The sequence below is a fragment of the Plecotus auritus genome (assembly GCF_963455305.1).
Source record: "Plecotus auritus genome assembly, chromosome: 2".
In the NCBI taxonomy this organism is placed as follows: domain Eukaryota; kingdom Metazoa; phylum Chordata; class Mammalia; order Chiroptera; family Vespertilionidae; genus Plecotus; species Plecotus auritus.
Genome location: NC_137771.1, coordinates 143,729,642 through 143,751,878, shown reverse-complemented (window position 1 = coordinate 143,751,878; position 22,237 = coordinate 143,729,642). Strand labels below are relative to the sequence as shown.

At 35.6% G+C, this 22,237-nt stretch overlaps 1 protein-coding gene across 3 annotated transcripts in view; it reads right to left on the bottom strand.

Moving 5' to 3' along the window:
• EPHA6 (EPH receptor A6) overlaps positions 1-22,237 on the bottom strand; it is a 1,057,231-nt gene that overhangs the window by 840,500 nt on the left and 194,494 nt on the right. For all 3 annotated transcript variants that reach the window (XM_080654948.1, XM_080654950.1, XM_080654949.1), the window contains one exon: positions 5,959-6,622. In XM_080654948.1, coding sequence (XP_080511074.1) covers positions 5,959-6,622 — 664 coding nt within the window. The remainder of the gene's footprint in view (positions 1-5,958; positions 6,623-22,237) is intronic.

The window sequence follows — 22,237 nt, the reverse complement described above, 5'->3', positions numbered from 1 at the left end:
ATCGAAAGATGTCTGATCTAATTAGCATATTACCCTTTTATTATTATAGATGGCCTTTATTATGCTGAGGTACTTTCCTGCTATTACTATTTTATTGTTTTAATTATAAATGGATGTTGTATCTTATCAAATGTTTTTTTCTACATTTCACATTAGATTCTTATGAACAGGGAAATAATATTTTCAGTGTTGAGAAAAATAATAGTCACCTAGTATTCTATACCCAAATAAACAACCACTGAAGAGAGAAGAAAAAATACAGTATTTTTAGATATGTACCAAATAAAGAGCTTAAATACTTACAGAACCTTGCCAAAATCTACCAAAGCATAAATACTTCAGCAAATGAAATATTGAACCCAGAAGAAATGAGATAATGATAAAAGCTACCAAATATAAAATCTGTTAATATATCTTAGTATATCTATGTGTTAACTTTATAAGCCTATTAAATTGATTCCTTTATAAGGCAAAACTAAAATTCTAGACAATCTAGAAAGGTTGTAATTTCTTATGGGTAGCATGGTATGTTATGTTTTGAAAGAGAATAGAAATGCTGAATAATTTTATCTCCTCCTACAAATATATATATGTTAAAAAAGGATTTGCAAATAGGTATAGTCCATATAGAAGTATGATTTATAACTTTGAAGTCAGCAGAGAGTAAAATAGGAACAAAAATAAAAGTCAGAAAGCTGTTAAAATTATTTACTGAAAATAATCATTTCAGCGAGTGTATGTTTTAATCTATTTTTAAAATTATGACAAAAAATAATGTAATTATTTAACTTCATTTGCTTAGAAATACTGCCTTCCATTTTTAGACTACTCCTCAAAGCCTTTTGATTTCATATTCTTCTCAAGCTGAATGAAAGTCTAGAATTGCTTCAATGAAAAGCAGCTTTATTTAGAATTGAAGGTTATATTGTAAAAGATCATATTTAGTTTGTGAAAACCTTCAGAACATGAAAATACTATCTGAGCCAATAAGTCTGCCCTTTTTTCCTGATCCCAATTTCACCTTTCAGGTTGTCATTATATCCTCAAACCTCCTCACTTAATACCAGCAAATTCTAGTGTCTCAAAATTTCTTAATGCTCTCTGCTTCCACAATCATCTCTGATAACATGATTAGAAAGAAAATCATAAACACAAAGCATAAATGTTTCTGAACTGCAACAGAGGACAAAACCATGAAAGCTTTAACAACACTCTTTAGGAGATCAAATCAATAACTCTGTCACCAAAGGCCCTGAATGTCCCATTCATCCCTGTGAACATTAATGCAATGGTCCAAGAATTGCCACCATCCTTTCCTACTGAATTTTAAAGCAGCACTAGAGGAAAAAAATAAAAATATTTCTAGATAGAGGAATTATTTTTTTAATTCTCAATGTTTCAGAACTTTAATTTCCATAGCCAAACATTATTTTGTTAAATTATATCATGTGATACTTAAAGGTTTAAGGAATGTATCCTTTCTATATATATTTGCTAGCAGGTCTAAAATCCTCAAACCTAACTAATAGCTCTAAGTACAAATGCCACTACCTTAATGAGATTTATTCCAAATTACTATCTAAGAGGACTTTATTAGAGATTCATATGTCACTTCAATACTCATAAATGAACAAAAATTGTATTCAATATTGCATGTTAAATGTTTCCAATTATTTCTCCCATAGTGTTAAAATATTCTTAGATATATGAAGTGAAAGACTACTTGATGTAAATTAATGCTTTATGAATTAATGTTATTTTTAAATTCAATTTATTGTTAAATAAATTAAGACAATTAAAAATTAAATCTGTAGCATCAATATGCCTAAGTATGATCATTTTAATTATGAGCCTACAAAATAAAATAAAGTTATGAAAGATAATTTGAGATTTGAGTCAAGAATAAAATACTGCTTATTATAGATAATAGAATAACCTAAATTACTGTGCTTAGTTTTAAATTTAAGCATCTCTGCTTAATATAATGTTTATGTCTAATTAAACCTGATTTATAGCAAGGATAAGAGTGCCTCCCTCTTTTGTGCTTCTAACCTTTGGACCTAGATAAACCTTAACAATATTACAGAGAAAGGAATCACATGTTCACACGTTCAGTAATACAACTTAGGGTAAAATATAATAAACTAGAGGCCAGATGCATGAAGATTCGTGCAAGAATGGGCCTTCCTTTCCCTGGCTGCTGGCACCGCCTTTTGCTCCAGCCAGAGCTGCCTTTTCGCTCTGGCCCGGAGCTGCCTTTCTGCCTTCCCATTCTGCCCAGAGACCCGAGTGGCTGGGCGGTGCAGAATGCCTGTGTCATCTTTGTTGGGTTAATTTGCATACTCACTCCTGATTGGATGGTGGGCATTGCGAAGGTATGGTCAATTTGCATCTTACTCTTTTATTAGTGTAGATTATTTAAATGTGATTAATATATGTTGATCATTTGATATTGATAGTATGGGTAAATATATTTTAAACCAGCTTATTGTGTTTTCATTACATAGCAGACTAGAATTATCAAATCTATTCAAATAAATTATGAAAATTCCTAAAACCTAATTGTAATTTTTCTTATTTATCATCTCTAACAGAAAATTTATAGATAAATCTATATATTTTTTCCATAATTCTTAGTAACCTGGATTTCAGAGTGGATGTGCAGATCCTGTTATACTAGTGCCCTTATCAGACTCCAGAAAATGAGAATACAGAACACAGGGCCTAATTAATGATCAGAACTTAGGGTTCCTCTGCAGTTTTTGGCAGGCAGGAAGGCATCAAGGTTAAGGACATGGATGCCTGGAATGAGAAAATTACAGAGGAATAAAGGAAGAAGTGAGGAAGAGGAGAAAGAAGGAAAGTACGGAAGAAAAGCACACAAAAATCAGGTTGAAAAAAATCTAGGCTGCAGTTCTCAATCTAGTATTAGTTACTAAGTGGCCCCAGGGAATAACAGTCTGTTCTCAGTAACTTAGCATCCTGATTCATAAAATGAGAGAGAAAAGCCTTTTCTAAGGCTTTCTAGATGAAAACACTACAACCTTTCAATTTCAAAGAATGAGAGAAAAATAAGCATACTGTAGGTGCATCAATATTGTCTATCTTTACTCAATTGAGCCTGGTTATCAGGGTCTTATGATCATTTACATCAATAAATTTCAGGGTACTTCATTATACACATGATTTTAAATATAATTCTTTGATCTTACAACCTTAGTGAAATAGACACATAAATAATTAGTACAGACTACAGTACAGAGGAGAGAGGGATTAACTTAGTGAAGACATACATATATGGCATTTGTGTTAGATAAAATATTTCATAATAATGTTGTGGATCATATTAAGACTGTTTCTCAGCTCTTGAAACTGGCAACTAGCACGTGGACGATTCTTATAAAGGAGCAGGATGACTCAGAGGGCAGAGTGATGAAGCCAAAGCCACAGAGAACCATTCCCTGCCTCTACAGTAATGGATCCTTACAGCATCTATCTGGACTTCAGAATCACAATGAACCAGTGACTGTTGTATACGTACCTTTAGAAATTGGAGGCTCTTTTACAGTCATCCTGTCCCTGTCCTGTATATGTTGTGTGTGTGAGGAACAAGTTTCATTTTAGTTCTTAGTTCTCCAGGTCAAGAGAAACTTTAACTTCATACACATCTGGAATTGATTTCAATTATGCTCTTCTTGACTTCAACACAATATCGTATGAGATAAATCTCTGGGAGGGTGTGGGTATTTGTACATGACAGAAAATATTAATCATGAGAAGCTAGACAGTGAACTGTGGTACACTATCACATTGGCAACTCACTATAAACACACTACCAGGTATTCAACCCTTGTGTAGTCCCATCATATACTCACTTTATACCTGGCCATGTGACAAACTCTCTCTTAAGCCAGTTACTGTACTGTAAAAAGGCTTGGACTAGATTTTTAAATGATGAGAGGCCATCTAGAGAAAGTCCCTAGAACAGTGGTTCTCAACCTTTCTAATGCCACGACCTTTTAATACAGTTCCTCATGTTGTGGTGACCCCCAACCATAAAATTATTTTTGTTGCTATTTCATAACTGTAATTTTGCTACTGTTAATAAATCGTAATGTAAATATCTGTGTTTTCCAATGGTCTTAGGCTCTACAGCAGCGGTTCTCAACCTGTGGGTTGCAACCCACAGGTTGAGAACCGCTAGCAGGGTCGCCTAAGACCATCGGAAAATACAGATATTTACATTTCAATTACAAGCAGCTGCATCAGTGATCTTTATCTACATTAAGCAGAACTATCCTGGCTGAGCTCAGAAATCATAAGTCATTGTGATTTTACATTCATCAGTGTTGGCTGTTTTGTCTCAAAAGCAACAGGTAACTGAAACATATACTCTATTTATATTTATGTCTACCAACTACCAAAGTGATTAACAGATAGTAGATATTCATAAATGTTAATAACTTAAATTAACTGTTCTAACACAGCAGACTAAAAGAAAAGAAAATTACACACACACACACACGGTGTCACATTACTACTTGAAGTATGGTTTATTCATATAAATTCCAATTAATCTGCCACTTAGGTATGTGAAATTCAGAGATTAGCTTGGGAGATAACTTGTTGATTGATGGCAATAGAGTCAAGGCTAAAAATATTATCAGAGGATAGAAATGAGTGATATGAAGGAAAACATCAAGAATGCACACTGTACACTCATGTTTCTGCACTCTAACAAATTATAGGTAACAAGCCATAAAAACAGATGGGTCTAGCAGCAGCTCTAGATGATCTGATAATGATTATCATTTGTTAAAAATCAATTTTGCTAAATAATGGAAGAAATTTTAAGGAATGTACTGATACGTAAGAATGTAACTTCACAGAACAAACATATTTAAGTAAAAAACCATCGAGTCATCAGTGATGTCATTACTTGTATTTCTGTAGTCAACACCATGAAAAAATACACATATTTAATAATAGCTAATCACATAAATTGTTAGGTTATAAAATGACCCTCTAAATATTTTTAAAACTTTATTTTTACCAATTAACACCCAGCTTCTCCTATTTTAAAATATGGTAAAACTACATGGATAGTATGTCTAATATGTTTATCCAAGTTCTTATTGTCTTCTTAACCTCATTGAATAATTACTCATATATATGAATTTTTCTTTAGAATATTTTCCAATGTAAAATATTTTATAGAATCCACCAAAGGATAACTTATGACTTATTTTTCTTCCATTCTAAATCTTTGTTATGAGTAAATAACATTTTTAAATTCAATTTATATTGATAAACTTCAATGAAATATATTTTAATTTTTAAATAGTAGGGAAAACTTGCTTATGCTTCATAAGAATATACTGCAGACATTTTATACAAATATTAAAATTTACAAATGGCCAACATACTCATCATTGGAAGTGCTAGTGAACTTTTCAAAACCCAAGTGTTTTTTAAGTATATAAAATCTTTAAATATTCACACTTCACACACATTACTCATAAACCTTTAGTATATAAAAGCATGATTTTCTTATTTATTCTCATCCTTTTAATAAGTATAAATATAGAACCAACAAAAAAAGTCAATAAATTCAATACAGTGCAATAGAAAAACTTGTAAATAATTTACTATTGAGAGGGGAATATATCTACTTTGTTACTATTTGCTAAACAATAAATGTATTTCTATATTTGTGTGTTGATTATGAGTCCTAAAATAAATAAAAAAATCATATGATTATCTTTGTCAGGGATATGTAATATTTTTAAATGTATATATTTATTAGATTAATAAACCTTAATAAAATAATTCACATAAAGAAAAATCATTTCATTTGGAAAACTATAGGTATTATTTTATCATAACAATGTGAAATGGAATAGTTCTAAACTTAAAAGGCTGACACTTAAACGTATAATAAATTTGAATGTCTCTTACCATGGCAAGAACCCTCAATCTCTTCATATCCTGTACTGCAGATGCACCTTCCAAGAGGAACCAGCCAATCTCCATCAGCTCCACAATATAGTTTAGGAGTGTCACGCTCTTCTGCACTCTTCACACAAGCACCCCTTACTTCAACCAAAGAGGAAGAGTCAACCCTTGGGATGGTGTCAGGAAACATGGCCAAGTTACGTACAGTGAAGGGGCACTTTTTGTAGAAAACACGGACTGATACCAGGGCAATGCATGCCCCAATGTCTTGAAAAGCCAGATAAAATCCTTTCCTTTCTATAGGCCCCACCTCACGAATTTCAGTGTTGAGCTTGAGGATGCGGTCACCCAAATCCATCTGGGTAAAACTTTCATCAGCAGCAATTGTATCGATCTTTGTATACTGGCTTGGCTTGAATTTAATTCCATGGGACTCATCTGATTCCACATAATACAGATTAAATGTTTCTTTGCAAGTCCCCAAGACCCATGGGATGCTGTTACAATCCCTCAGTGTGAACTTCATTTCCACATAAATTTTCTGAGCCGCATCTCGGGAGATCCAGTTTGTACGAAGCCAATTGTTTTGATTTGCTTCCATTACATTGCATACCTGGTATGTATGAATGGGCCTGTTATGTTCATCCATTTCAGTAATGGCATCCCACTGCAAAAAAAAAAAAATGTTTATAAAACTACAGTGGTTAAACAGAAATTATTACTCTCCAAATTTTCTATTTTTGCAAAAGAAAATGAATAAAAAGGATACAACTAAAGCTAGTCCAAGCAACTATACACCAATATTTTAACCATGACCTTTGGTTAGGAGTATGGGTTTTGGACATACCACCTGTCCCACTGAATCTTAACTTTCTATATAATAATTGCATGATCAAGGGCTACTAAATTTAAACTCTGGTTTTCTTAAATGTAAAATGCACCTAGTTTCACAGGGTTGTTGTAAGGCATGAATTAATTAATATACGTAAAGCACTTCAAATAGTTTCTGGTACACTATAACAATGTAAAATGGCATATCTGATCAAATAACTAGACCAATGACAAATGTAGTCTGGTTTCCCATCTATCCTCATATTCAATTTGCCACCAATTGAGTATATTTACCATTATTCAATTAAATATTTACATGTTTATTTTAACAGGATATAGATATAGATAAGCCTTAGATTTTTCAAGAAATATTTAACAGGCAATGTTCTGGACCCTGGGAATACAGCAATTAACAAGCTAAACAAAACACTTTGCCTTTATGGATTTTACTTACAGTGAGGAGAGACAATAACAATACAAATTGTAGCCCTGGTTTGTGTGGGTCAGTGGTTATAAGCATCAGCTCCCCCCAGCACCCATGGGTTATGGGTTCCATTCCTGGTAAAGAGCACATACCTGGGTTGCAGGTTTGATTCACAGAGTGGTTGGGGTGCATGTGAGAGGCCACAAACTGATGTGTCTCTCTCACATCATTGTTTCTCTTTCTCTCTCTCTTTCTCTGTCTCTCTCCCTATCCCTCCCTACTTTCCACCCTCTCTGAAAAGTAATAGAAAAATATATCCTCCAATGAGGATTAACAAAAATAAAATTCTATGGGACTCATCTGGTTCCACATAATACAGAATTTTTATAAAATATTAAAATTGTAAGTGAAGAATTTGCATAATATAATAGAAAGTACAATGGGAAAAATTAAGGCAGGAAGGTGGAGAAGAGGGTTGCGGTTTTAAATAGGGTGTCCACAGAAGGTCTTACTGAGGAAGTGACATTGGACCAATGTCTCAGAGTTGAGATAGTGAACCTTGAGAAAATAGTACAAATATCCTGAGGCAGGAATGTACAGGTATATTTTAGGAACACCATGAGTGGGCTCTAGAAACAAACTAGGTAATAAGAATAGAGAATCAGAAAATAGCAAAAAAAAAAAAAAATAATAATAACCCTTTACAAGCTTTCTAAACACTTTGGCTTTTATTCTGAGCTGGATCACTAAATATATTGCTTCTGCATTTTACATAAAAGCATTCTGCCACCTATTTTAATAGAAGAACCTTATTTATCCTTTTCAAAAAATTTAATGAAAAACTTTGAGTACTTTGTAATTGTTATTGTCAGTATTTATGCATAGAATATTGCATAAGCCTATAATATAAATTTATATTGTAATTGCATTTTATTTGTATATAGTTATAATTTTCAACAGAAAAACCATTCTGAGAACTTTATAGCCAGTTTTGGGAAACAGGCTACTCACCATAGTTTCTCATTATTATTAAAGTTTAGTGGAAATTATAAACTATTTTTATAGTGAATAAATGTTCAATTTCTTGATTTTATACTGTAGTGATTTATAATAAGATTATTTAATGTGTTCTGTTTGCAGTTTCTCATTGTAATTGGCTGTAGAGAGTCATTTATTCAAGGCTGGTTGAGTGTCAATTATTATAGTTCTTAATAGAATGGCTACTTTCTTCAGTCTACAAGTCTATTTTGAGACTAAGTACTTTTAATTATCTATCATCCATTTCCAAAATAAAGTATTTACATTATCCACCAAGGAAACTTAAAAATAATCTGTATCTAAAGTTTTCATTTGTAAGTTGCTTGCTTGAAATTCAAAGTATTTTCCAGAAGTAACAGTAAGTTTCTGTGAAAAGACTTTGTACACACACCTTAGGAGACAAAAGGAAGCTAGGTAACAGGGACAGGACCACAGGAAGGGAATGAAACTGAAAACCCAGCTGGACAGACTTACCAGGACAACCCAGCTGGGAGGAAAGGACAGCACACACAGGAGACAAACTTTAAAATGTACGGATGTTGCTAAGACAGGCAGCTTGCTGATAACCAATCACCAGGTACCAAGGTTTAAAAAAAAAACACAAAACAATCCCAAGGATGTTGCTAAGAGAAAATTCTTTGAAAGGACCAATCAGGAACTAACAAGCATACATAAAAAAAAGTGCACGCACTTCCTCTCTCTCTCACCTTCACTGTGCTAGATTTTTGAGTTAACGGCAGGAGATGCACTCCCCATCACATGGCTTATGGCCATGTGGGCCTCCACACATGGACTACACACTTTAATTAGCTTGGATACTGAACTGCTCCCGACTGCAACATGGAAAAGGAAGCTCTGACACTGGTCTGCTCCTGGAATCCCAGCTGTACCTTTTCCAGGGTTGGCTTCTCTCAATAAACTTCAGTTCCACTAATCATTTTTGCCCACGACCTCATTCTTCAATTTCATGAGACAACGAACTTGAACTCAAACACCCACATTTCAGTTTCATACCCAGTGTTTGTCAGGGTAATCCAATAATCTCACAGAAACTCACATAAAATTATCCATCTTAATACTTTTCATCCTAGCATATCATGGGCCTTAGTAAGTGTTCAAAGGATAGCAATGCTCATGAACTGAGGTGGTTCTGTAGGTTTGGCCAAGGGTGGGGGTTGGGATTTGGACCTTAAAGAATTATAAGATTCAATAAGGCAGAGGGAGAAGAGTAAAAAGAAATTAATGTATAACACTAACCTCTATGAATACACATTAGAGACATTTTAGCCCTGTACAACATAAATATATTCAGTGGGTAAAAGTTTTTGTCCCTATTTAAAACAAACAAAGACATAATTTATTCTCTGCTGTGAAATAGTTATATGTACACAAACCTGGTAATTGTAGAAATCACATAATGGAAATATGTATCAAACTAGTCATTAATTCTGCTATTAAGTTGGTCAATTCAGTCAGCTGCATGCATTTATATAATAGGCAATAAACACAAAATACTCTGACTCCTCAAGCTCATTAAAAAACAAACAAACATGTTTTATATGTAGGTATTAATATAAAATACCGCCCCAGCCAATTTGGCTCAGTGGATAGAGCGTCAGCCTGTGGACTAAAGGGTCCCAGGTTCAATTCTGGTCAAGGGCACATGTCTGGGTTGTGGGCTCAATCCCCAACAGGGGCCAATGATCTCTCATCATTGATGTTTCTATCTCTCTCTCCCTCTCCCATCCTCTCTGAGATCAATAAAATAATATATTAAAAAATACCAATATATAAAAAATTACCAATATACCTAATGTAGAAAAGAACACAGTAAATTAAAAATAAATCATCCAGCTGTGCATAAAATATCTTGCAAACTATATCTGTTCTTATGGCCTGGATGAATAAAATAGAAAGCTTTTTCTGTCTCATGGTTATTTTATAAGCCCTTTCTTTGAATCAAGGAGTAGATAAATGATTTACAAACCAATGGATAGAAAAGTTTTCCTACTCAATGAGAAGTTTTTGTTAAGTGAAAATTAGTTGTATAACAAAAGTTTCTTTCTTTAAGAAACTTCAAGGGCACCTTAGATGTGATGACTCCTAAGGACAAATATTTACATTGAATTTATACTTGTTAAAGCTTTTTCACAAATATTAACTCCTTTGATCCTCATCAGTCCAATTCAAGTAAGACAGATCATTTCTGTTTCACATTACTAATAAAAAATCTAACACACATATATAGGAATTAAATTAATTGTTTGATGAGGCATGGACCAACCAGGCCTTCTAACTGAACCTTCTGTATTTTATAAGTTTTGCTGGCCTCAGACAGATTGCACCTTCCAGGACTAGCAAATTCTTAAGAGACAGCAAAGGGCTCTGGGCTAGAGAATTTCTTTCATATGCAAACCTTGTTATAACTTCTTATGCCCCAAAGGAATTTAGCTATTTGGTCTACTTTACTTAGCTTGCTATGGAACTACATAAAACAAAACAAAACAAAACAATACAAAAACCTAACTGTGTGTAGGTGGGGATGGGTTTTAGAGAACCCTTAGGCATAAATGGATTAAGTACTGTTCAGAGCTCTTTACATTTCCTATCACTTCTAACAAACATTTGCGTTAAATGGAACTGCCCAAGAGATCCATTAGTGGAGAAATGTTCTTGGGTGCTATAAAGCATTAGGCTGTATTTACACACTTTGACAACTTCAGTCATGTGCCAACTGTTCTTTAGTGGGTAAAAATTCCTCCCCCTATTTAAGACAAGAAAACACATAAACCATTTTCTAATGTGAAATATTTAGATTTATGTAAACATTGTAATTGATTAATCATCACATCTATCAATTGTGTTGTAAAAATAGTTGGTCAATTCTGTCAGCTTCTTGATTTTACATAATAGGAACCAAACTTGAAATATTCCAACTCTTCTATCTCATGTTGTTTATCTGATTTTTTAATATTTTAATATAATATAAAAATAATTCAGTAAAGTAAAACTCAAATTATACATGTATTAAAAAGATAAACTGAGACAGTCATTGGGGAATCAGATGACCTTCCTTTTGAGGCAACAGCAGGAGGCTAAGTAGTCAGGAATCAGGACTATGGGACGGGGAGGAAATAAAACTGGGGAACCCAGCTAGGTGAAGTTACTAATGCACCCCAAATTAGTGGAGAAGGAAGGTCATATGCAAGAGTCATGAACTTTAAAATGTATGGATATTGCTAAGACAGATAGCATGCAGATAACCAATCACAAGGTAGTGAGGCATACAAACCAATTCCAAGGATGTTGCTAAGGAAAAATTCTTTGAAAGGATCAGTCAGAAGCTAACCTGTCTGTAACATGACAAGAAAGTTCTGGACACTGGCCTGCTCCAGGAACCCCAGCTGCACCTTTTCTAGCACTAACTTCTCTCAACAAACTATAGTTCTGCTAACCATTTTTGACCATGACTTCATTCTTTGATTTCGTTAGAGAACTAACTTGGACTCAAAAACCCCACATTTTTGTTTCATTTTCTCAGAGAACAAAAAATGGTCTTTCTAATCAAATAGTCTTTCTAATCAAGGATATTCAGATATTTTTACTGATAGTTGACTCAACACCCAGAGTTCTAAAATATACCTCTCAAATGTATACCTTCTTCCCTTTGAAAATCTTTAGAATTCAATGGGAATGTAAATAGTTATTTTAAAAATAAACATAAAAAGTTTTAAGTAAAAGTATACAGTCTTTTTCTCAACATAGAAAGCTAATTATAACTTCAAATGGCAATGATAAATCCTGATAACTTACTTAAATTTGGGCCACTGCTTAAGAAAACTTGTAGCAAAAGAAAACGGCAATTACCTTCATTCCTCCATACCTCTGTATCTACAGAAAGAAAGGGAAGAGGGGGAGAAAATCACATCCTAAATACTTTAGGACCCTAAGCAGCTCTAAAGATAGTCTGATTTAAGGGGGAAAAAATCATTTACAATCAATGTTAAATGTGTTGATATAGGGACTAGGGAAGGAAGTAATCTAATAACATTGAAGTATGAAACAACTATAGAAAAAATTTTGGTTTTTATCTTTACCTATGCTTCCTAAATGCAGAAGTACTTATTTATATGTATATGGAATTGCTTTCCTCTCTTTCCTTTCCTCTATCGGGCTTTTGAAAAAATAATGCATGACCTGGCACAGAGCCCATGCCATCCTGAAGGGGGCAGCAGTGGAGGACAGGAGCGCAGCCACACAAACACTCAGACTGGCCTGTGCCACCACCTTGAACCGGCACAGTGAGCCCCTGACTAGCCATAACTCCTGAAGGATGACCGCCACAGCCTTGTAGTGAGTGGCACACTACCTCACCGAGGGTTCCAAGATGTCCATAGTGACCACACACCAGAGAGCCATCCAGTGCCGCACCTCCCTGCCCAGACTTCCAGACGCCGCACTCCAGCAATCCGCACTGTGAGTGCAAGCCAAGGGGACCCTGCGCTCCACCCTGCCCAGGACCCAGGACCATGCTGCCAGAGTAAAAAGGAGCTACCAGTGCATACCCTGCCCAGGCCCCCAGGACTGAGATACTGGTGCAAGCTGGAGCCACCCAGCACCCTGTACAGGCTCTATGACTGCGCTGACAGTGTGGGCTAGGGGTACCTGGATCAGCATCCCACCCAGGCACAGGACCACACTGCAAGTGTGCTGCCAGAGGTACCTAGGGTGCCACCATGCCCTGGGCACTGGGGCTGCACATTAAATTGCATACTAGAGAGTTCTGGGACCTCACACGGAGTCACATATCATAGGAACTGTGCATGTGCCCCACTGAACCCGAGCATCTGCAGTAGACAACTCAGGGACCAGACCTGTAGGGGAATGGAGTACAACTCAGAGCAGAGACAATAAAGGCCTGGGACTCAAGGCAGACCCAGCTTCTGGGCTAAGGAGTCCTGTATCATTGGACCCCTAGGGGCTTCAACCTCTCAGAGCTCAAGCAGGTTGCCCAGGGACAGAAATAGACAGCAACTCTCATTACATGGAAACAAATACAAACAGAGAGCAAAAATGGGGATAAAAAGAAACAATCATCAAAGGAAAGAAAATGAGGAATCACCAGAAAAGGAACTAAGTGAAATGGAACAATCTGTCAGAGAAAGAATTCAGAATAATGGTTATAAGGAAGCTCAAATGTCTGGATGAGAAATTCACCAACATGTGTAAGAATCAATTGGAAATGAAGAATGATATAACTGCAATCAAGAATACAAATGTAAGGTTACAAAGGTAGACTCGAAGAAACTGAGGACCGAGGTAGCAAGTTAGAAGCAAGGGTAGAAACAACACCCAATCTGAAGAGCAAGTGGGGGAAAAAAATAAAAAAGCAGGAGGAGAGTATAAGGGAGTTTTGGGACAACATGAAATGTAGCAACATCTGTATAATAGGGGTGCCAGAAGGACAAGAAGTAGACCAAGGAATAGAAAACCTACTTAAAGAAATGATGAGAGTAAAATTCCCTGACTTGGAGAAGAAAAAAAGTCACAAAAGCACAGAGTTCCAAACAAGATGAACCTAAAAAGACCCACACCAAGACACATTGTAATTATAATGGCAAATGTTAACAACAAAGAAAGAATCGTAAGGGCTGCAAGAGAGAGACAGAAAGTTACCTACAAGGATCTCCCATCATACTATCAAATGATTTCTCAACACAAATACATCAGGGCAGAAGGAAATGGAATGAGGTATATAAAATAATGAAAAGCAAGGGACTGAATCCAACAATACTCTATCCAATGAGGCTATTTAAATTGAAGGTGACATCAGGAGCTTTGCAGACAAAAACAGGCTAAGGGAGTTTATGACCACAAAACCAGCAATGAAAGAAATCCTAAAGGGACTGGTGTAAGAAGAAGGAATAGAAAGGGATGCACAAACACACACAAAAAGAATAAAAATGGTAACAAACAAGTAATATCAATAATAACCTTAAACATAAATGAATTAAAAATGAATTAAATACCCCAATCAAAAGACACAGGGTGGCTGAATAAATAAGAAAACGTGACCCATATATAGGCTATCTATAAGAGATCCACATCAGAACAAAGGACTTACACAGACTGAAAGTAAAGGGATGGAAAAAAATTTTTTCAGGCAAATGGAAATAATAATAATAAAAAAGGATGGGGTAGGGTAGCAATACTTATATCTGATAAAACAGAACTCAAAGTGAAGGCCATAACAAGAGATAAGGAAGGCCACATCATAATACTAAAGGGAGCAAATCAACAAGAGGATATAATTCTGGTAAACATATATGCTCCCAATGTAGGAGCACTCAAATACATAAAAAAAAAAGAAAACTTCTGAAAGATATCAAGGGAGAGATCAATAGCAATACAATCATAGTTGGAGACTTTAATACCCCATTGATATCATTGAATAAATCTTCTAGACAAAAAAATCAACAAGGAAACAGCAATCCTAAATGACTCACTAGATCAGATGGAACTAATTGATATCTTCAGAACATTTTACCCCAAAGCTACAGAATATGCATTCTTCTCAACTGCACATGGGACATTTTTAAAGATAGACCACCTATTAGGACACGGCTAAGTCTCTACGAATTCAAGTTGACTGAAATCATATCAAGCATCTTCTCAGACCACAATGGCATAAAATTAGAAATCAACTAAAAACAATAAAAAACAATCAAACACATGGAGGCTAAAAAGCATGCAATTAAACAATGAATAGGTTACCAAAGAGATTAAAGAATAAAAAATATCCTGGAAAAAATATCATGAAACACACAACAATTCAAAATCTATGGGACACAGTGAAAGCAATTCTGGGAGGGAAGTTCATAGTACTACAGGCCTACCTCAAAAAACAAGAAAAATTGGTAATAAGTTATCTAACCCAACAACTTACAGAATTAGGACCTAAATAGACACTTCTAGAAAGTGGATATACAGAAGGCTAACAGGCATATGAAAAATGCCGTAAGTCACTTATCATCTGAAAGATGCAAATCAAAAGGAAAATGGGGTATCATCTCACACCTGTCATAATGGCTATCATCAACAAGTCACAAGAGCTGGCGAGAATGTAGGGAAAAGGGAACCCTCTTACACTTCTGATGGGAATGCAGACTGGTGCAGCCACTGTGGAGAACAGTATGGAGTTTCCTCATAAAATTAAAAATGGAACTCCCATTTGACCCAGTAATCCCACTTCTAGGAATATATGCCAAGAAACTGGAAACATCTATCAGAAAGAATATATGCACTCCTATGTTCATAGCAGCATAATTTACAATAGCTAAGATTTGGAAACAGCCTAAATGCCCATCAGCAGATGAATGGATTAAAAAACAATGGTACATCTACACAATGGAACACTATGCTGCTGTAAAAAAAAAAAAAAGAACTCTTACCATTTGCAACAGCATGGATGGACCTGGAGAGCATTATGATAAGCAAAATGAGCCAGTGAGAGAAAGATAAAAATTACATGATCTCATTTGTGGAATATAATGAACAACATAAACTGATGAACAAAAACAGATCCAGAGACATAAAAGCATCAAAAAGACCGTCAAACCTCAGAAGGAAGACAGGAGAGGGTGGGGGAGGGGGTAGAGATCAACCAAAGGACTTGCATGCATGCATATAAGTATAACCAATGGACACAGACAATAGGGTGGTGAAGGCCTGGCCTGGGGAGTGGGGGCAGGCTGGGAGAGGTCAATGGGAGAAAAAGGGGGACATATGTAATAGTTTGAACAACAGAGAATTAAAAAACAAAAATTAATAAAAATTTTAAAATCATGCATATTACTATGCACTATAATAATAAAATTAGTTAAGTCTCAGAATTATTTCTGCCTTCATTGCAACAGATTCCAGCTATAATCTAAAAGTGAGATAAATAGGAAGTAAAATACTTTTTTTGATTTATTTCTTCAAAATTTGGTTATGATAAATAAAGGGAAATATGCAAAAATCCTATATAACAAAAGGCTAATATGCAAATCGACCAAAAGGTGGAATGACCAGTCACTATGACATGCACTGATCACCAGGAGGCAGATGCTTAACGCAGGAGCTGCACCCTGGTAGTCAGTGCACTCCCACAGTGGGAGCACCGCTCAGCCAGAAGACAGGCTCACAGCTGGCGAGTGCAGTGGCGGCAAGAGCCTCTTGCGCCTCCACAACAGCGCTAAGGATGTCCTGACTGATGGCTATGGAAGCAGGTCTAAGCCATCAGTCGAACATCCCCGGAGGGCTCCCTGACTGTGAGAGGGCACAGGCCAGGCTGAGAGACCCTCCCAAGTGCACGAATCTCCCGCACTGGGCCTCCCGTAGGCTATAACAAAAGATCATTTAAGAGAGAGAATCTAAAAGACAAAATGCCTTGTTAAATTAGCTAGCCTTACATTGGTAAGTGCTTAATTAATAAATGAGATAGCCTATTATTATTTAGATTTTCCCCCAAAAGTAAAAGATAATCTCAATATTACAAGAAAACCAAGAAACAACAAAATCATGTATCACATAAGTAATAATTCCTATTTATGTTCCCTGTATAACTTGCTACCAAGTATTGTTTTTTTAAAATTTATGTTTATTGTTGAATGTATTATGGATGCCCCCAAACTCCCTCCCCTCTCTCCCCGCCCCAGTTTTGTTTTTACTTGCAAGTATTTTGTAGTATGTGGCAATAAGTAATTATTCCTCAACATAAACTAAATTTAAATAAGAAAAGGAGGCAGGCAAGCAGGAAAAATCTTCAACTTCATCTTATGAATGAAAAAACAAAATAGAATAACTGAGAATGAAGAGAAGTCTTCATTAGGTAAAAGGGCACATATCTGATCTGTTCCAAACATTCTACCTCTTACCTTCCATAACCCAAATAAACTAAAGTTGTTGAGTGCAAAACAGGAATCTCATTACGTAATGCTGTAATGGCTTAATTTTTAAATCATAAGCTTCTAATATTCTCTACCAAAGAAAAGCTTGTTAAAGGGGCCTCCATATTCTAATGTGAGATTTTCCTCAGAACCACTTAAAATATTCACTTTGAGTCAATATACTGACACATATTTAGAAAATTAGTGCCCTGAATTCTGCTGCTAGGCATGTAGTTAATAACATAAATCTGATTTTGCAGCAGAAAATTGAAGGTTCTACGTTTAAATGATAACTAGTTTTGAAGGATAAAACAAGAAGCAAAATGCATCATGTTCACATACATTTCTATTCCACTTTGGGCAAACATAAAACTTTTTTATTAGCATTACAATGATTTATTTTTAAAACAATGACTCAGTGGCATGTCTGGAAGACAACTGCTAAGACTAAGCAAATTTTATAAATAAATTTATTACTTTAGGTACATTTGTCCTAGTAACAAAATCAAAATATTATAGAAGGGGAATAAATTCCATTAAAAAGAACCAATTCTTCTGATTAAAAAATTGTTACAATGTATTAATGAAGATTAAAAATTCTTAAATAGAGTCTATCTTCTGAATGTCTAAAATCCTTAATTGGTACAAAAAGCTGAAATTTTCACTTAAATAATGAATAAGATGCTGCAAATATCTTTAAGTAGAATTTCTACCATATATATATATATATATGTATATATATATCTATACACATATATATATACATATTACTGAACATAAGACAGAATAGTTATATATATATATATATATATATATATATATATATATATATATGGTAAGTATTGATCTTAACTATTCTGTCTTATGTTCAGTAATACATGAATACCATGTTAGGTGCCACAGTACTTCACAAATATAAAAAGTGTATAAAGTAAACTCACAAACATATTTAATTTCATTCTTTTATTGTAGAGAGAATAAAGTATATTATCTTTGTTTTATGGATGAGGAAACTTACATAAAGGAGAGAATTGACTTACTTGAGTTTACAAAGAACACACAGAAGAATAAACACCACAATTTTCTGAAAAGTCCTATTGGCCCATATGGAAGTTTTGAACTAAAATAAATTTAAGAAGCATGTAATCTCCATGAGGGAAGAGACTGTTTTATTCACTATTACATCCTCAATATCAAGGAGATACAATACTAGGGTCACAGTAAGTTCTTAATATTTGTTGAATATACAAATTAATAAGAGAAGGATTGAATTCTAACTAAAACATTTTTTTCACTAATGGGAGACTTACTATTTCTTAAATCAGGATTCTAAACATTATACATTATTGAGAGAGATATAAACTTTGACCAATGTGCTAAATTAATATCTTACTTTAGAGATTTCATAATAACTTAGCTCTAAATAGATATATATCAGATGACTTAACTGAAGCCTGCAAACATCAGGTGAGTCAGTCGAAGGAGAAGGAGAGGAAAATGTTATCAAGAAATGTGTCTGCATCAGGAGAAAGAGTGACCTGGGCACTTGATATAATACCCAGGAGGCCTAGAAGATATCCTTTAATAGAAAAGTTGATTATAAAAAAGACTAGCTACTGATCCAGTCAGATCATTTCTCTTTGCTGTAATCCTATCTAATAAAGAGGGAACATGCTAAATGACCATCACACCCTCACAAAGATGGTAGCGCCCACAGCCACAAGATGGCGGCGCCCAGTCCCTCAGCCCCGCTGGGGCGGCAGGAGTGCAGCACAGCCGGGCCCGCCACCAGGTGGGTCCAGCCGCTCCGCGCGCCTGCCTCCGGAGTCCCCCAGTCCCCTCAGCCCCCCAGTTCCCCATGGCTGGACCAAGGCGCAGGCAAGCCTCGGATGGCGGCTGCCCAGCCGCCCAGGGCCACCCGAGGCTCAGGTAACCAGGGCCGGCCAAGGCTTGCACTGCTGGCAGTGGCAGCAGCAGTGGTGTGATGGGGGCGTTGCCTTCCCCTGATCACCGGGTCACCTCCCGTCCCTGAAGGCTCCTGGACTGTGAGAGGGGGCAGGCCGGGCTGAGGGACCCCGCTCCTCCAGTGCATGAATTTTCATGCACTGGGCCTCTAGTTACTAATAAAGTCTATAGCCCTTTGTACTTTAACTAAAAGGTATATTTAAGTATATTAAATGGTTAATTGTAAGTCTTACAAACATAAAGTATAAATTAAATGAGTATCTGTAGTGTACATGTTAATTAAAATAGGGAGAAGAAACCCCCAAGCATGTGATGTTCTATACATATTACAGAAGAAAATGATTATTGAAGGAGAAAGTACTTAAGTTTTCTCCTTAAATGCTGCTGAGAGATCCAGTAAAATAAAGATAGTCCACTATCTACTGGAATTGATAACAGAAGATTTATGGCAGCTATGACAAGAAAAGGTTTGGTGGAGTGCCAATGTGAACAGAGGCACAATCTTCATGCAGAAGTCTGGAGAAGAGTGCTTTCTAATTGTAGACATGTAATGTGTAAAATGTATTTGTACAGATTCTTTCAAGGAAAGGAGATGATTCTGTACAAATCTTTAATCACAATTCAATTAAAATTCTAATTCTACCCAGGACTTAAAGTTCCATGGGAATGGTCTCTGGTAGGTCAAAGTGTGCCTGACATCAGAACACTGCATGTGAAACTATAATAATCATCAGCAACTCCAATGACTTCTAAGATTTGTCTACATTAATTGACTTAAAATTATAAATTCCATGTGCTATATCTGAATGTCTAACTGGAATAAAATTACTATAGTTTATAATAATTAATTTTGCATGGCATATTTGTATTTAATGATTCTTAAATACAGCAGAAGAAAAATTATAAAAACACAGGCACTATTCTTTCCAAATAACTTAGTGGTAGTGATTTTCAATTAATAAAAATTATTTTGTAAGATCAAATTAGTAGTAGTTAGAAGGGAAATTTTATACTGCTGACAATGTTTCCATACACACACCCCATTTCCAATTTCACAATTTATTAATTACCTAGAGTATAGTTTAGATCTATTCTATGCTTCCTTCCATTAGACTTTTAAAAGAACAGCATGCCATCCCATTTGTTTATTTTCTCTTTAGTTTCCATTGCCCTAAGAGCAGTATAAGTGAAGAAGTACCTTCGGCATATGTCTGAGATTTCTCTGCCTGTGGATTCCTCTAATATTTTTATGGTTTCCCGTCTTATGTTTAAGTCCTTTATCCATTTTGAGTTTATTTTTGTGTATGGTGTAACTTGGTGGTCTAGTTTCATTTTTTTGCATGTATCTGTCCAATTTCCCCAATACCATTCATTGAAGAGACTGTCTTGACTCCATTGTATGTTCATGCCTCCTTTGTCAAATATTAATCGAGCATAATGGTTTGGGTTGATTTCTGGGTTCTCTATTCTATTCCATTGATCTATATGTCTGTTCTTGTGCCAGTACCAGGCAGTTTTGAGAACAGTGGCTTTGTAATACAGCTTGATATCTGGTACTGAGATCCCTCCTACTTTGTTCTTCTTTCTCAGGATTGCTGCAGCTATTCAGAGTCTTTTTTTATTCCAGATGAATTTTTGGAGAGTGCATTCTAGGTCTGTGAAATATGCCATTGATATTTTAATGGGGAGTGCACTGATTCTATAGATTGATTTGGGTAGTATGGACATTTTAATGATGTTGATTCTAAAAAGCTTTTGTACAGCAAAAGAAACCATCAACAAAACAACAAGAAAGCCCACTGCATGGGAGAACATATTTGCCAATGTTATCACCGATAAGGGTTTAATCTCCAGCATTTACAGGGAACTCATACAACTTAACAAAAGGAAGATAAACAACCCAATAAAAAAAATGGGCAATGGACCTAAATAGATACTTTTTGAAAGAAGACATAAGGAAGGCCAAGAGACATAGGAAAACATGCTCAAAGTCACTAATCATCGGAGAGATGCAAATCAAAATGACAATGCAGTATCATCTCACACCTGTCAGAATGGCTATCATCAACAAATCAACAAAGGACAATTGCTGGCTAGGATGGGGAGAAAAAGGAACCCTCATTAGGCCTATATGCATGCATACAAGTCCTTTGGTTGATCACTCCCTCTTACCCCCTGTTGGGCATGAGGGAATGAATGGGGGGAAGGGGGATAATGGGGGGATAAGGACACATATGTAATAACTTAATCAATAAAGAAAGTTTTTTAAAAAAGGAACCCTAGTGCACTGCTGGTGGGAATGCAGATTGGTGCAGCCACTGTGGAGAACAGTATGGCGTTTCCTCAAAAAACTAAAAATGGAACTTCAATTTGACCCAGTGATCCCACTTCTAGGAATATATCCCAAGAAACTAGAAACACCAATCAGAAAGGATATATGCACCCCTATGTTCATAGCAGCACAATTCACCATAGCTAAGATTTGTAAACAGCCTAAGTGCCCATCAGCAGATGAATGGATTAAAAAACTGTGGTACATCTACACAATGGAATACTACGTTGTGGTAAAAAAAGAAGGAATTCTTGCCATTTGCAACAGCATGGATGGAACTGGAGAACATTATGCTAAGTAAAATAAGCCAGTCAGAGAAATGTAAATATCATATGATCTCACTCATTTGTGGAATATAATGAACAACATAAACTGATGAACAAAAACAGATCCAGAGACAGGGAAGCATCAATCAGACCATCAAACCTCAGAGGGAAGGTAGGGAGGGTGTGGGTAAAGGGGAGAGATCAACCAAAGGACTTGCATGCATGCATATAAGCCTAACTAATGGACCCAGACACCAGAGTGGTGAGGGCATGAGTGGGGGGACAATAGGGGGATAAGGACACATATATAATACCTTAATCAAAAAGGAAAAAAATAAATAATTAAAAAAATAAAAGAACAGCATGCCTTTCCCCCTGGCCGGTGTGGCTCAGTTTGTTGTGCTACATCACGTGCACCATAAGATTTCTGCTCAGGGTGCATACAAGAGGCAACCTATTGATGTTTTTCTCTCACTTCGGTGTTTATCTTTCCCTC